At 47.3% G+C, this 17,422-nt stretch overlaps 1 protein-coding gene across 1 annotated transcript in view; it reads left to right on the forward strand.

Annotated features, from left to right (window-relative positions):
• Positions 1-17,422, forward strand: part of LOC137621795 (uncharacterized) — a 148,604-nt gene that overhangs the window by 22,063 nt on the left and 109,119 nt on the right. The window contains exons 2-3 of the mRNA XM_068352306.1: positions 88-112; positions 10,622-10,764. Coding sequence (XP_068208407.1) covers positions 88-112; positions 10,622-10,764 — 168 coding nt within the window. The remainder of the gene's footprint in view (positions 1-87; positions 113-10,621; positions 10,765-17,422) is intronic.

Raw genomic sequence — 17,422 nt, forward strand, 5'->3', positions numbered from 1 at the left:
CAATATTCACTTATCTTTTAATGTGTATAAGTAGTTTGAGGCAATTGTGAACTGGAATATTTATTTACATTCTTCTCTCTCTTTCAGGTGTTGCTGTTGGCCATTATCGTCGGTAAGTAAAGTCGTTTTTTGGTATAGTTTAAAGTGCTGATTCCAGGCATTTCAAATCACACATGATATTGTTACTGAGATTAAAGTGCTGATTCCAGGCATTTTAAATCACATATAATACAGTTACTGAGATTAAAGTGCTGATTCCAGGTATTTCAAATCACACATGATATTGTTACTGAGATTAAAGTGCTGATTCCAGGTATTTCAAATTACACATGATATTGTTACTGAGATTAAAGTGCTGATTCCAGGCATTTCAAATCACACATGATATTGTTACTGAGATTAAAGTGCTGATTCCAGGCATTTTAAATCACATATAATACAGTTACTGAGATTAAAGTGCTGATTCCAGGTATTTCAAATCACACATGATATTGTTACTGAGATTAAAGTGCTGATTCCAGGCATTTCAAATCACACATGATATTGTTACTGAGATTAAAGTGCTGATTCCAGGCATTTTAAATCACATATAATACAGTTACTGAGATTAAAGTGCTGATTCCAGGTATTTCAAATCACACATGATATTGTTACTGAGATTAAAGTGCTGATTCCAGGTATTTCAAATTACACATGATAGTGTTACTGAGATTAAAGTGCTGATTCCAGGTATTTTAAATCATAAACAATTATATTGCTGAAATTATATTATATTACTGAGATTAAAAGGAATGATTCCAGCAGTTTTAAATCACACGCAATTATATTGCTGAGATTATATTAAATTACTGATATTTAAAGGGCTGATTCCAGATATTTTAAATCCCACTCATTCATGTTTCTGAGATTTTAATATATTACTTAGATTAAAAGGGCTGATTTCAGTATTTTAAATCGCACATAAATAGACTACTGAGAGTTTAGTGGTAATTCCAGGAACTTTAAATCGCATATAATTGTTCTTACTGACATTAAGGTGCTGATTCCAGGTATTTTAAATTGCACATAAATATGATAGTGAGATTAAAATGTTTATTTCAAGTATTTTAAATCGCATACAATTATATTACTGTTATTTAAATGTGGATTCCAGGTATTTTAAATCGCACACTTTAGGGTAGGTTAGGTTAGGTTAGGATAGGATAGGATAGAATAGGTTAGGATAGGATAGGATAGGATAGGATAGGATAGAATAGAATAGGTTAGGTTAGGATAGGATAGAATAGGTTAGGTTAGGATAGGATAGGTTAGTTTACGATAGGATAGGTTAGGTTAGGATAGGATAGAATAGGTTAGGTTAGGATAGGATAGAATAGGTTAGGTTAGGATAGGATAGATTAGTTTACTATAGGATAGGTTAGGTTAGGATATGTTAGTTTAGAATAGGATAGGTTAGGTTAGGTAACAACTATGATATGCTTATACTTTTTACTGTTGATCCAATTGTTCTTGCACTATGTGAAATTATTAATAAGTAATGAAATTTTTGTAATCAGTTTCGAAGGATATGCATAGGAAATCTTGATTACTCATCATGGTATCTTTTGTAGTATCCTATTGGAACCGTCCTTGCCTGACAATCTGCTGGACTGGGGTTCAAGATAATTCATTGTAGTATCTGCAACCTCACCATTCATGTGAGCTAAGGATGTAGGGTTTGGGGGAACCTATAGGTCTACCTGCTGAGTCATCAGCAGCCATTGCCTACCCCTCCCTGGTCTGCCATTCATGAGCGATCTTTTAAACCTTTGAGATTGAATTATTTATAATTAGTTTTAAATATTTAACTTAGCCGGTGAATATATAATAGCTGCAACTCTGTTGCTCGACAGACACATACATAAAAAACTCGCCAGCGATCGCTATGCAGGTTGCGGGTGTGCCCACCAGCGCCAAATGTCGGCCAGATACCACTCTCGATGTAAACAAAACCTTCAATTTCTTCTCTGTCGACGTGTCGACAAGACGTACTTTACTCGCTGTTGAACCTGGAGTTTTTCCCATCATATTTGGTGAAGTACTTTAATTTGGTTTGAGCTTTCGCAGTACAGGTGTTTTTCTTCAAATAAATCCTTGAACTCTTTTTTGAATCGGATTAATTGTTGATGACTTAGATCGTTTTTTGGAATTTTCCCTTGACTAATTCAAAATGGCTGACCCTTCTCAAGTTCCCAAGTTTCGAAAGTGTAATGCTAGGGACTGTCATAGGCGTCTTCCAAAGGCTTCTCTCGACCCTCACACTGTTTGTTCCAATTGTCGGGGTAAAACCTGTCAATTGGAAGATCGGTGTGAGGAATGTGTGGGCCTTTCGGAATTCGATTTTATCGAATTTGATAAATATACACGCAGACTAGAGAGAGATAGGGTAAGGAGAAGTTCTTCTAGGTCGGTAGATTTTTCCTCTCCACATGCCCCTGAACCTATTCCTTCCCCTGTAGTGGTTGTTCCTAACCCCCCTCCTAGCACTCAGGAACCGTCTATGGCAGACATGATGCGTGCTATTCATGCCTTGGGGGAGAGAGTTGAGGCTTTAGCAAGTGACCGAAATCAACTCATGGCGGACGTGAAGGAACTCAAGTGCCAAAGTGCCACGGCGGATAGTGTCAAAGTGCCTAGTGTTACGCAAAGTGTTGTGAACAGTGTTGCGACCGAGGGTTCGTCTGTTCGTGCCTGTCGTCCACCTAGTCCGGGACCTCTTGCAAGCTCCCAAGCCCAGGGGAGAAGCAATGTCGTACGACTTATGGGTTCGAGAGGCCTTGATCAGCGAACAGACGTTCCCTCTTTGGTATCAGGCGGATCTCGTCAAGATCGCCCCTACCAAAGTAAGACGAGAGAGCCCATTTTTACCTCGTCGTCCGAAGGTGTTTCACGTAAGAAACCTTGGACCAAGGTCTCTAGACCTTTAAAGCGTAAGTCGGTCCCTTCAGGACAAGTCCAACGTCCTGGATGTAGCCACTGGGACAGTTCGGACCCGTTGCCGTCATCTGATGACTGCTCACCGCCTAAGAGAGGCAAAGTTGTGCCGTCTCATTCGCTAACCCCGTCTGTTACCGCACCTGCTTCCGTAGACCCTAAATGGGTGTTACTGCAAGACATGCAGTCTAAGCTTGCGTCCTTGATGGAGGACTACAACGCTGAGAAGGTTTCCGTTGAACCTACTGGCCATCAACCATCCAAGCGTTCTGTTGTGCGTCCTGTTGACGTGGATGTAGCTTTCTCGCGTCAACCAGTTGGTGTGGTATCTCCACCGATGCGACCCAGTGTGGATTTCCAGCCGCACGTTGACGTTAGGCAACGCACTGATGCGATTGGTGACGTTCAGGACGTTCATCAACCATCAGAGTTGACTTGTTTTGACGCGGTGCGTCAACCTCCGCAACCCGGTATGGTGTTGACTGCACAACCCAGACGGTCTAAACAGTCTCGGGTGGACGCTGTGCGTCCTCGCGCACCTGTTGTTGTTGACAGTTCCCAGACTGTTCAGCAGTTCCAGGACACTGCGTCAGGCTCCGTCACGTATGCACCAGTGCGACCGGACTCTGCGAGTCAAACGTTGCCTACACCTTTGCCGTTTTCTCATCAGTTATCGGATGAGGAACTGTCAGATGAGGACGTTGCTGAACCACAGCCTGAGGATCAGCCTTCAGAATTAGATGAGCCTAAAGCAGTTCAACCATCCTTGGACTTTAGAAAAGTCATGGCTGTTTTTAAAGAGTTGTTCCCTGATCACTTTATTTCTGTGGCTCCTCGTTCGCCGCCATCCGAGTTTGTCTTAGGCGTTCCTGCTACCATGCCTGCCTTTACTAAACTCGTTCTCTCTCGCTCATCCAAGAGAGCTTTACGGCTGTTAGGCGATTGGTTAGAGACCAAGAGGAGTTTAGGGAAGACGGCGTTTGCCTTCCCCCCGTCTAAACTCTCGTCTAGATCGAGCGTCTGGTATGCCACGGGAGAAGTTCTCGGCTTGGGAGTTCCTGCCTCTGCCCAGGGCGACTTCTCAAGTCTTGTAGACTCTCCCCGCCGCCTTGCCATGAGACGCTCGAAAATTAGTTGGTCACCCTCGGACCTGGACCACCTTCTTAAAGGCATATTTAGGGCGTTTGAAGTCTTTAACTTCCTGGACTGGTGTTTGGGAGCCCTGAGTAGGAAAATCTCATCTGCCGATAGGGATGTTTCCTTACTCATTATGTCCTGCATGGACAAGGCCGTCCGCGATGGGTCCAATGAGCTTGCCGCTTCATTCACGTCCGGAGTCCTTAAGAAACAAGAGTCTCTGTGCTCTTTTCTATCAGCAGGAGTGACACCATGCCAAAGATCTGAGCTACTCTTTGCGCCCTTGTCTAAGTGCTTGTTTCCTGAAGTCTTGGTTAAGGAAATTGCCTAGTCTTTAGTGCAGAAGGACACCCACGATTTAGTTGTGTCCTCGGCTCGCAAAGCTCCCCCTTTGCCTGCCTTGTCTGCTAGACCTAGGATAGACACTCCAGCGTCCAGGTTTATCCCGCCCTTTCGTGGCAGAGCCTCCAGCAGGGGAGGTGCTCGTGCCGAAGGGAAGAGAGGGAAGAGGAAAGGATCCAAGTCCTCTAAGGGCAGAGTCTGACTGACCGCAACTTCAGACAGCAGTAGGTGCCAGACTCAAGAACTTCTGGCAAGCCTGGGAGAAGAGAGGCGCAGATCAACAATCTGTGAGGTTGCTCAGAGAGGGGTACAAAATCCCTTTTGTACGCAGACCTCCTCTAGCGACGTCCCCCATCGATCTCTCTCCCAGGTACTGAGAGGAAGAAAAGAGACAAGCCCTGAAACTGGAAGTGTCTCTTTTTCTAGAGAAGGGAGCGGTGGTCAAAGTCTCGGACCTTCAATCACCGGGGTTTTACAACCGTCTCTTCCTAGTATCAAAGAAGACAGGAGGTTGGAGACCGGTGCTAGACGTCAGTGCTCTGAATGTCTTTGTCACAAAGACGAAGTTTACCATGGAGACCACAAAGTCAGTCCTAGCAGCGGTCAGAAAGGGAGACTGGATGGTCTCTCTAGACCTAAGGGACGCTTACTTCCACATCCCCATTCACTCAGACTCCCAACCTTTTCTGAGATTCGTCTTTGACGATGTGGTGTACCAGTTTCGGACCCTGTGCTTTGGCCTAAGCACAGCTCCTCTCGTGTTTACGAGGCTTATGAGGAATGTGGCAAAATTCCTCCATTTATCGGACATCCGAGCCTCCCTTTATTTGGACGACTGGCTTCTCAGAGCCTCTTCCAGTCATCGCTGTCTGAAGGATCTCAATTGGACTCTAGATCTGACCAAGGAATTGGGACTCCTAGTCAACTTGGAAAAGTCACAGCTGGTCCCATCCCAAACTATTCTGTATTTAGGGATGGAGATTCACAGTCAAGTTTTTCGGGCTTTTCCGTCAGCCCCCAGAATAGATCAAGCCCTACTCTCCATCCAGAAGATGTTGAAGAAAGAACGCTGCTCAGTCAGGCTTTGGATGAGTCTGGTAGGAACGCTGTCATCCCTGGAGCAATTTGTCTCGCTAGGAAGGCTACACCTCCGACCTCTTCAATTCCATCTGGCTTTTCACTGGAAAAAGGACAAGACGCTAGAGGCGGTCTCGATCCCGATTTCCGAAAAGATAAAGACTTGTCTGACTTGGTGGAAGGACAATATCAGCCTACGAGAGGGTCTTCCCCTGGCAGTTCAGAAACCCAACCACGTTCTCTTCTCGGACGCATCGGACTTGGGCTGGGGCGCGACGCTGGACGGTCGGGAATGCTCAGGTCTGTGGAATTCGAGTCAGAGGAGCATGCATATCAACAGCAAGGAGCTTTTGGCGGTTCATCTGGCCTTGATAAGCTTCGAGAATCTCCTTCGAGGCAAGGTTGTGGAGGTCAACTCGGACAACACCACGGCCTTGGCGTACATTTCCAAACAGGGAGGTACCCACTCATTGACTCTACGAGATCGCAAGGGACCTGCTCATCTGGTCAAAAGATCGAGGCATCTCCCTAGTAACGAGGTTCATCCAGGGCGACTTGAACGTCCTAGCGGATTGTCTCAGTCGGAAAGGTCAAGTAATTCCAACCGAATGGACCCTCCACAAGGATGTGTGCAAGAGACTTTGGGCGACTTGTGGTCAACCCACCATAGATCTCTTTGCAACCTCGCTGACCAAGAGGCTTCCAATCTATTGCTCTCCAGTCCCGGACCCAGCAGCAATACATATAGATGCCTTCCTCCTAGATTGGTCACATCTAGATCTTTACGCATTCCCACCATTCAAGATTGTCAACAAGGTACTGCAGAAATTCGCCTCTCACGAAGGGACAAGGTTGACGTTAGTTGCTCCCCTCTGGCCCGCGAGAGAATGGTTCACCGAGGTACTTCGATGGCTGGTAGACGTTCCCAGAAGTCTTCCGCTAAGAGTAGACCTTCTACGTCAGCCACACGTAAAGAAGGTACACCAAAGCCTCCACGCTCTTCGTCTGACTGCCTTCAGACTATCGAAAGACTCTCGAGAGCTAGAGGCTTTTCGAAGGAGGCAGCCAGTGCGATTGCTAGAGCGAGGAGAGCGTCTACCATTAGAGTTTACCAATCGAAGTGGGAAGTCTTCCGAGACTGGTGCAAGTCAATTTCCGTATCCTCGTCCAGTACCTCTGTAGCCCAAATAGCTGATTTTCTCTTATACCTGAGAAAAATACGATCCCTTTCAGCTCCTACTATCAAGGGCTACAGAAGCATGTTGGCCTCGGTCTTCCGGCATAGAGGCTTAGATCTTTCCAACAATAAAGATCTGCAAGACCTCCTTAAGTCTTTTGAGACCTCTAAGGAACGTCGTTTGGCTACACCTGGGTGGAATTTAGACGTGGTCCTAAGATTCCTCATGTCAGACAGGTTTGAGCCTTTACATTCAGCCTCCCTGAAAGATCTCACTCTTAAGACTCTTTTCCTGGTATGCTTAGCCTCGGCTAAAAGAGTCAGTGAGCTTCATGCCTTCAGCAAGAACATCGGGTTTTCGTCAGAAAAAGCTACTTGTTCTCTGCAGCTTGGTTTCCTAGCCAAAAATGAGCTACCTTCTCGTCCTTGGCCTAAATCTTTCGATATTCCTAGCTTATCGGAGATCGTAGGCAATGAACTAGAAAGAGTATTATGCCCTGTTAGAACTCTTAAGTTCTACTTAACTCGTACTAAACCTTTACGAGGCCAATCTGAAGCGTTATGGTGTTCGGTTAAGAAACCATCCTTGCCTATGTCAAAGAATGCTTTGTCATATTTTATCAGATTGTTAATACGAGAAGCTCATTCACACTTGAGTGAGGAAGACCGATCTTTGCTTAAGGTTAAGACGCACGAGGTTAGAGCTGTAGCAACTTCCGTGGCATTTAAGCAAAATAGATCTCTGCAAAGTATCATGGACGCAACCTATTGGAGAAGCAAGTCAGTGTTCGCGTCATTTTACTTGAAAGATGTCCAGTCTCTTTACGAGAACTGCTACACACTGGGACCATTTGTAGCAGCGAGTGCAGTAGTGGGTGAGGGCTCAACCACTACAATTCCCTAATTCCATATCCTTTTAATCTGTCTCTTGAAATGTTTTTTATTGTTGTTTTTATGGGTTGTCCGGAAGGCTAAGAAGCCTTTCGCATCCTGGTTGATTTGGCGGGTGGTCAAAGTCATTTCTTGAGAGCGCCCAGATTAGGGGTTTGATGAGGTCCTGTTGTATGGGTTGCAGCCCTTGATACTTCAGCTCCTGGGAGTCTGTCAGCATCCTAAGAGGATCGCGAGGCTCCGTAAGGAAGACGTACTTACAAGGCAGAGTAATCGTCTAAGTCGACTTCCTTACCAGGTACCTATTTATTTTGGTTTTGTTATATTGATAACTGTCAAAATGAAAAAACTCTTAGCTTATACGATGTAAACATATTTAACTCTGGTCTCTACCCACCTCCTTGGGTGTGAATCAGCTATTATATATTCACTGGCTAAGTTAAATATTTAAAAAGGATATTTTAATTATAAAATAAATTTTTGAATATACTTACCCGGTGAATATATAAATTAAACGACCCTCCCTTCCTCCCCAATAGAGACGCAGTGGGATGAGAAGAAATTGAAGGTTTTGTTTACATCGAGAGTGGTATCTGGCCGACAGTTGGCGCTGGTGGGCACACCCGCAACCTGCATAGCGATCGCTGGCGAGTTTTTTATGTATGTGTCTGTCGAGCAACAGAGTTGCAGCTATTATATATTCACCGGGTAAGTATATTCAAAAATTTATTTTATAATTAAAATATCATTTTTAAAAACTTTGCTGATAAATCCCATTACAAATCGTACAGTAGATGAAACTTGCAACTGTTTCCCATTACAAATCGTACAGTAGATGAAACATGCAACTGTTTCCCATTACAAATCGTACAGTAGATGAAATACTGAATGTAACTGTTTACCCTTATATGGGACTGATCAAAGCATATCAAACTCTCAGGTATGTTGGTAGTTCTGAATGAATCTCAATGACCTCCCCTTAGTAATTGTATTTGATCATCATTCCTTAAGATATATGAAGTAATTTCTAGATAGAAGAGTGCAGTGCTTTTATTTATGTAAATAGAGGAAATATGAAATATTTGTCTATTAATGATAAGCTACAGCTCAACACAGAATGATCTTAATTGATGCTGTGGTGGCTAGTAACAAAATTTGATATTATACGACTTATCTTTATAGAGAAGTGAATTCTAGAAAAAGAGTGATCATAATAAAACGACTTTAATGATGATAACATTAAATGTTTAAAGGCCTTTCATGAATGGCAGAGGCAAGGGACAGTGACATTGTCCTATCAAGCAGGACAATGCCCTAGAGACTGACCATCAAGCCCCCTCTCCATCCAAGCTAGGACCAAAGGGGACCAGGCAATGGCTGCTGATGATTCAGCAGATAGCCCTGTAGGCTCCTCCAACCCCCCCATCCTTAGCTCACAAGGATGCTGAGGTTGCTGCGACCAAAGAAACTATTGAGTTTGAGCAGGACTAGAACCCTAGTCTGGCGTTCACCAGTCAGGGACGTTACCACATCGGCCACCACAACCCTAAGAATGCTTTTAATAGAACAAAAACACTGATTAAGAATATTGGAATGGTTCATAGGTCTCCCAAATAATCAGGATGGTTTCTTTCATGTCATACTCCATAATGTACGTAATTTCATTATTTATCTTCTAAAGAAAAATCAAAGCAGATGCTCCAGAATACGCTCAAAATGTCTTCAAGCCAATTTATGGTCATGTAGAATGTAGGATATTATTATTATTATTATTAATTGCTAAGCTGCAACCTTAGTTGGAAAAGCAGAATGCTATAAACCCAGGGGCTCCAACATGGAAAAATAGCCCAGTGAGGAAAGGGAACAAGGAAAAATAAATTTTTTTTAAGAACAATAACATTCAAATGAATATCTCCTATATAAAATATAAAAACTTTCATCTTCCCACTTCATGATTCGGACTCTTCTTAAAGGTATGCTTATTATTTGAAGGGGTGAAGATGCAACAATGACATTTGTTTCCTGTACTGTCTGTAACCTCACCATCCTTGTGAGCTAAGGATAATAGGCATGCAGTCAATTCTAATAGCCAGGCCTTCTCCATCATGAGGCTCAATAATGCATAGTATTCTAGAAGTTTTATTCCAGCTGTTACCAAGTTGTGGAATGATCTTCCTAATCGGGTAGTTGAATCAGTAGAACTTCAAGAGTTCAAAGTTGCAGCAAATGTTTTTATGTTGAATAGGCTGACATAAGTGTTTTTATAGTTTATACTGTATATGGCATATCTGTTTTGATGTTGTTACTATTTTTAGAATGATTTATTGTTAATTTATTCTCATCATTTATTTATTTCCTTATTTCCTTTCCTCACTGGGCTATTTTTCCCTATTGGAGCCCTTGGGCTTATAGCATCTTGCTTTTCCAACTAGGGTTGTAGGTTGGCTAATAATAATAATAATAATAATAATAATAATAATTAGGGAAACCTATAGATCTACTTGAGGAGTCATCAGCAGCCATTGCTTAGCCCTTCCTTGGTCCTAGCTTGGGTGGAAAGAGGGCTGGGGAACTGATCATATTTTAGAAATTACCTCATGATTGTGAAGTAATTTTGTCTCTTACCATCATGAACTACATTGTATTTCAAATAAGCCATATACATTAATACATTAAAGTCTGGATTCTCTCAACAACCTTGGGATCAGAGCCCCAGGCAAAACCACTCAAAGACTATAGTATTTGTCCGGCCGGGCTTCGAACCATGGTGCAGGACTCCAGGATACTTGTGTGACATTGACCATACCACTCAGCCATGAAGAAAGATAAAAGTCAATGACAATTCTTCTGTACATATACCTGTCGAATTCATGTTTTTTGTACTTGGAATTGAAATCAACCCATCTTCACCATCGTAGCTATTTGGTAGGATTGTGACTTGGCATTCGATTAATGATAAATTTTGCACATTTAAACGTGTTTTTCATATTTCATTGTATATTCATCTTTTTCTTTCTCTTGCAGGGGTATGTCAAGCCAACTGCCCTTTAGGATGGAAAGCCAAGGGAACTCACTGTTACTTAATGGACACAACCGGATCGGACATGGCTACAGCGAGAACATTTTGCCGGAATAGATTAGCTACATTAATTCCCGTGACTGATGTGGTGGGTGGAGAAAGCTTGTCTGGATAATGAGGGCTTTCTTTCTGTTGGAATTCATGTTGATTATACTAATTTAGGAATTTTGGTTTGTTCCGTAACCGAAATACAAACCACGCTATTTACAAAGGGTTATTACTTTTAGCGTAGCTGAAATGGCGAGCCATTAGAATTTAACGAGGGTGTATTACCCCCGCGCTAGTTAGCGGGGGGGTAGGGGAGTGGTAGCTAGCTACCCCTCCTCCCCCTCACACACAGGTGAATACTCACTTTCACTTTTGGCTCGGACTGTGACAGACGTCTCTGTCTTGGTCCTCGCTTGGCAGCCATTGTCTGTTTTGTCTTTACTTAATCGCTTACTTTTCTTTTACTCAATATATATGTAAACATGTTTTCATGTTTGTATATATATTTGAGTATAGAAATAAGTAAGTTTCCTTTTCAGATGTGTGTGTGTAGTGTACGATATCTACGTGGAGGCCTCGGCAGTTAGGCCACCACGACCTAATTTTATGGGTTGCGATCGAGTTTGACTTCGGTCTTTCTCTCTCTCTCTCTCTCTTGAGGTCGTTCACCCTTTTACTATGTTTTACTACGCCCTTGTAGCTTCCTTCCCGTGTGGGTGGGGTTGCTACGCCGTACATTTTGTCTCAATTAGTTTATGAATCTAATTGTAGTTGTTAATTTTTCAGCTTGTAGAACGATTCCTTTCGGGGTTTTCGTTTTTTTCTTTAGTGTTCATTCTTTTTTTTAAATTACATAATTACATAGTTACATAATTATAATTGTTATAATTCTGTTTTGGTTACAGCTCTCCTTCCGCGAGTGTAAGTGGTTGTGAGGGCACGTGCCTGTTGTGTAATTCTTGTTCCTTTTCCTCGGGATTCCTCTTCGGAGCCTTCCCGGGGGAATGAATGTGTACTAATATTATTTGTTTTATTTTTTTACAGTTACCGATCTAGTTCGTTTCTGTAATATAGCAACGGTGTGAGCTGTCTGGTTGAGTCCTGGGGATTCGGCTGTTGCTGCCTCCCCCCTTGTATTGTCGTCAGGGGCGTGTCTCCTTCTACTGGTAGTACTCCCGTGTCGACGGACAGCTCTCCAGTTCATTTTAGAACAGTCAGGAGGCTTGCCTCCTTGGGCGGATAACTTTCCTTCCGAGGGAAGTTTTTTTTTTCCTGTCCAGGCTTGAGCTTTTCCTCTTTTGGGGGGTTCTTCTCTTGCCTTTTTTTCGTGCGACTATGCTCTTGGTGCTGAGCGGTCGCACCTGCAGTTTCGCTCAAGGGGCTGGGCAACTGCAGGGGCTCCTCTTCGGAGGATTGCCCCTTTTAGGTCACTGGCTGACCAGTCTCTTCCACGAAGTGTTTCTCTGTCGTTCGCGAGAGAGTACACTCATAGAGACTCCTCTTCGGAGGTTTCTTCTGTTGCTGTTGCTGTTGGCCTCCCTCGCCGTAAGGCCCTCCGTCCGCCTCGTCGTAAGGGCCTCTCATCTCCCTATAAGGGTGCTTGAGGCGCCTTTTTGAATCTCCGTTTGCAGCCTACAACTTCTTTTTCTCGATCTTCCGTCTTGGTGCAGATGGACAGCAGTCTAATCTCGTCTCCCGACGGGCAACGGTCTTCCCGACGGACAACGGTCTTCCCGACGGACAGCGGTCTTCCGACGGACATCAGTCTCCCGGCGGACAACGATCCCTTCGGGGCAAAGGGTTGCCCCCACGGGGGTTCTTCCCTTGCGTGTCAGGGTTTCCCTGCGCGCCCTTCTGTTCGTCAGCGCTCTCCTGTTCGTCAGCGCTTTCAAAATGATGATCTTCCCTGCGGTTCCTGTTACGTGCCCTGTGCGCCCACGTTCGCCCTCGCGATCTAGAACTTCGGTTCAGGTCGGGGTCAAGGACTCTTCTTTGCGCAGGCTTCCACGCGTAGCCTTCTGCTCGTCAGCGATCATCAGCTCGTCAGCGATCATCAGCTCGTCAGCGATCATCAGCTCGCCAGCGATCGTCAGCTCGTCAGCGATCATCAGCTCGCCAGCGATCTCCGGATCGCCCACGTGTGTTACAGCTGGCACGCCAACGTTCTCCAACACTTCTGAAGGAACATGGTTCGCCAGCTACTAGCTCAACTGCGGATGCTGATCGCCATCGCGCGACCCTCAACTGCAGATGCTGATCGCCATCGCGCGACCCTCAACTGCGGATGCTGATCGCCATCGCGCGACCCTCAACTGCGGATGCTGATCGCCATCGCGCGACCCTCAACTGCAGATGATGATCGCCATCGCGCGACCCTCAACTGCGGATGCTGATCGCCATCGCGCGACCCTCAACTGCGGATGCTGATCGCCATCGCGCGACCCTCAACTGCGGATGCTGATCGCCATCGCGCGACCCTCAACTGCGGATGCTGATCGCCATCGCGCGACCCTGAACGATTGCCCGCTTACGCATGCTGCTCCTCATCGCACAACCCTGAACGATCGCCCTCTTGCGGATGCTGATCACCATCGCACCCTTTCACGCGATCATTCACCTGCGCATGCTGCTCGCCATCGCACAACCCTGAACGATTGCCCGCTTACGCATGCTGCTCCTCATCGCACAACCCTGAACGATCGCCCTCCTGCAGATGCTGATCACCATCGCACCCTTTCACGCGATCATTCACCTGCGCATGCTGCTCGCCATCGCACAACCCTGAACGATTGCCCGCTTACGCATGCTGCTCCTCATCGCACAACCCTGAACGATCGCCCTCCTGCAGATGCTGATCACCATCGCACCCTTTCACGCGATCATTCACCTGCGCATGCTGCTCGCCATCGCACAACCCTGCACGATTGCCCGCTTACGCATGCTGCTCCTCATCGCACAACCCTGAACGCTCGCCCTCTTGCGGATGCTGATCACCATCGCACCCTATCACGCGATCATTCACCTACACATGCTGCTCGCCATCGCTTACCGCCAGCGATCTTCTTCACCTACGCGGCAGCACGATCCCTCGCCGTCACGCCCATTCGCCTGCGCGCCCGCGCGATCGCTCGCCTGCGCGCCCGCGCGATCGCTCGCCTGCGCGCCCTCGCGACCGCTCGCCTGCGCGCCCGCGCGACCGCTCGCCTGCGCGCCCGCGCGACCACTCGCCTGTGCGCCCGCGCGACCATTCGCCTTTGCGCGACCGTTCGCCCTCGCGCGACCATAGTTCGCGGCGAATTCCACAGCCGGTGGTAGCAGCAGGGACGCGTGCTCCTAGGCGGCACTCGGGATCACCTCCATCCAAGCACAGGTTGGTAGTGCAGGACGAAGACAGGTCAGTGCAGCATTCTTCCCACCTTCTTTTCAGGCAGGAACCGTCGTGTCCTCTCCAAAGGATCGCCCGATCCCTTTCACCTTAGCGAGGATTTCGGACTCTGTGTCCTTGGAGCAGCAGACATGGTTTGATCCGCTGGCACGGGCGTTAATGAGGGTTATGAAACCAGCACTCACCGGCCAGGGTAACAAACCAGCGGCTGTCTCTCCTACGCTGAAGAGAAAGAGAGGAGTGGACTTCGTGGTGACTTCCCCCAGGGCGAAGTTGGTTCCCAAGAGGTCGGTCTCGAGGGTCCCCTCTCCTGCACGAGTACTCTCTCCTTCTCCCGCCCTGGAAGGATTTTTGGCGGGGGGGCTTTCCGTTGAAGATTTCTCCATCGGACAAGGGGTGACTGCTTACCTCTTCCTCTGGGAGCTTACCAGGTTCTTTCCCTCCTCGGTTACGGCCCGAGGTTTGGTTCAAGGAAGCTACAGGAAGATCAAGGGTACTTTCCTCCTCTCGAGCTCAGGCACCTTGGCCTTTCGTTGTTAAGTATCTACTTGCGGACAAGCTCGATGTTGTACCATCTGGACGCACTGACTGAAGGCTTCCTTCGGGTGTCTCATCTGTGGAGGTCAACGACCTCAGACACCCTTCCATCCTTGAGAAGAGTTTTGTCTTTGCCCAAGGACAGAGACTTAAACATCTGCTGTGCGGAGTAAATCGACTTCCGGTTTCACTCCTCCAAGGCGCTTTCTTCCAGACTCTGCAGGGCTCCAGCTCCCTTTTCTTTCAACCACGTCGGCCTAAGTTATCGGCTACGACAACTGGGACAAGGTGTCCAATTGCAGTTTCCTCCTGTCAGGAACAGATGGCACGGGAGACTCCCCCGGGGGGGCATAGTCCTAAAAGGAGTTCACGAACTCTAGGATTGCAGGTTTTTTCGCTGGGAGGATGCTTAAGGTTACTCATCCGAATGACAGCTTCCCGATGCCCATTCCCGCACAATCTCTGTGAGTAGCCAAGGATATCGCGCCTGCCGTCTCTGTCAGCGAATTCAGTGTCTCTGAACCTCTATGCCATAGCATCAGCAGAGTTGCCCGGTTGGGCAGAATGATCCATACCTTAGGCGAAGGTCTTCCTTAGGATCATCGACGGCTTCACCCCCGGCCCCCTCAGTCGATCCTTTCTTGTAAGGAAGGATCTGAGAGGGGATGTCCATAGTCGACCTCTCAGCCCTGATCAAGTTTGTCGAACAAACTTTGGCCAGCGTAGACCAGCAGAATCGATCAGACTGGTAACGAGGCGACAGGACTCCTTTAACCCTGGATCGGAAGGACGGGTACTTTCAGTTTCCATTCCATCCATCTTCCAGGGTGCTCGTCGAATTCAGCCTAAACTGCAAGTATTCCTGCTTATGATGCAGTGTGGCTATCCCGCCGTGGCATAGCAGGTTTGTTTCCCCAGAGAACTCTCCCTGCCTTCCTCTTGGCCGCTCAGGTGCAGACTTCCGCCTCCTCTGCTGTTTGGAGGGCTGGTCAACTCCGGTAGGCTCGGGTTTCGACCTTCTTCAGCGCCGGGAAAAGCTTCCGAATGCTGACCATGAGTGTGGGCTCATGGTATTTTGCTTGGAGCCTTCTCTTCCTCTGCCTCAACATCTGGAGTATCTGGCCATGATATTGAGTCAACCGCCTTACCACATTGGAAACCCCGCTTCTCGTCCGTCCAGCGAGGTTAAGCAACGTCGGTACTTGGATGGGTGACCACCTGGGGACGCCAGATTCTGTTACCACATCCTCCGAGCCTTCCTTTCGGTTGACTGTGGCAAGACTGAGGAGAGTCGCAGTACCTGTTCTCAGTCAAGCAGAGTTTTCAGCCCTACCTTGGAACGTTTCCTAGTTCTTCTTTCCTCATTGACCCGTTTATAGTCCGAACGGTCGCCTCAGGATAAGTTCCATGTGGGGCGATCCAAGTTCCGGTGGCTTCAGGCAATGTTTAACCGGACTCCCTGGCCCTATGGGACCAGCGGAACTATTAAACCTGCAATGGGTGTTGACCTATGGAGCCTCTTGATGGTAGTGGATATTCTCGTCCTTTCCCCACATTCTTGATGCGGTTCTCGGACTCGTCAAAGGAAAGGGGGGGGGGGCATGTTCCGGTCCAGGCCTATGGTCAAGACCTGAAGGATACCTCTCCATCATTCAGGCAGGCTTAAGGGCCTTAGTCTGGCCCCTCTTCAGATCCTACCGCTCCTGCCAAGTCGCCCCGTTGCGTGTCGACTTCATGCTAACCAGCAGGGGACGCATTTTCACACCTTCACATCTTGCAGTAGAGATACCGGGATGATTGAGATTCTCTCAATTCCACCATCGGCTCTCTCATTCCAGGCAGGGGAATGTTTCTCTCAGACTATCCGAGCAGAGCCTCATAGAGAGAGTGTACCTAAGGGTCTTTGACCTTGGGTAACCAGCAAGTGCTGGTCTGGGGGACCTGATCGCGACAGCTTGGAACCTCAAGCTTCCGCTAGTTTTCCCCCCAGTCTCAGACCCCGAGACTCTGGCAAGATGCATTCCGGTGATGGTGGGACAACTTCGACGCCTGCGTCTTCCCTCCTTTTTGTCTGCGGACAATGGGTCTCAACAAAACCAGGTTGTCTGTCAACCTTTCAATGGGAGAGCTCCACTGGGACTATGCGCAGAACGGTTTCTGGACCCTCTGCTTCCCCTGACGGAACTCCCGGGAGAGCTTCTCCCACGGCGCAGACTACTCAAGCAACCACACTGCGACATCTCTCCCGAACCGGGACGTCGCTTCGGCTTCATGCCTGGAGACACTACGCTTCCTCCTCTAGAAGAGACAACCCGCTACAGTCGCGGTACGGAGGTCGCGTCATCTGCGATAGTCATCCACAGGGGTCTCCCAGGCAAAGTGAAGAGTCTAAGGTGGTTGGTGCCGTGGGAGATATACCTCTTCCCGTGAGGCCTCTTCTCCAGCAATAACGGTCTTATTGCCTTTCGGCGGGAGGAAACTCCTTTCCGCTCTTGGCAATGAAGCCTGTCGCTCAGCCTTTCCCTGACCTTCAGGCTTAAAGGAATAACTTTTTCCTGCCCGCTGGATCTATCCTCGCTCATGCGAAGCTACGATCGTCCCTGCCCTAGTCGGAGGAAGACCTCCAACTTGGAGCATGGCTCGGACTTTTAGTCCTTTAAGAGATCTTCTCAAGACCCTTTTATGACAGGCCTCGGATTGTATTCCGCCTTGGGTCTTCTGCTCACTCTGGCCACGGCCAGTGTGTAAGCAATCTTCTTGGTCTCTTACTACTCCCCCCCCTTTCTAAAGAAGAGGGGAAGGCAACATTCAGGCTCGCTCCTGAGTTGTTGGCTAG

This window comes from Palaemon carinicauda, chromosome 2 (genome assembly GCF_036898095.1).
Source record: "Palaemon carinicauda isolate YSFRI2023 chromosome 2, ASM3689809v2, whole genome shotgun sequence".
Lineage (NCBI taxonomy): Eukaryota > Metazoa > Arthropoda > Malacostraca > Decapoda > Palaemonidae > Palaemon > Palaemon carinicauda.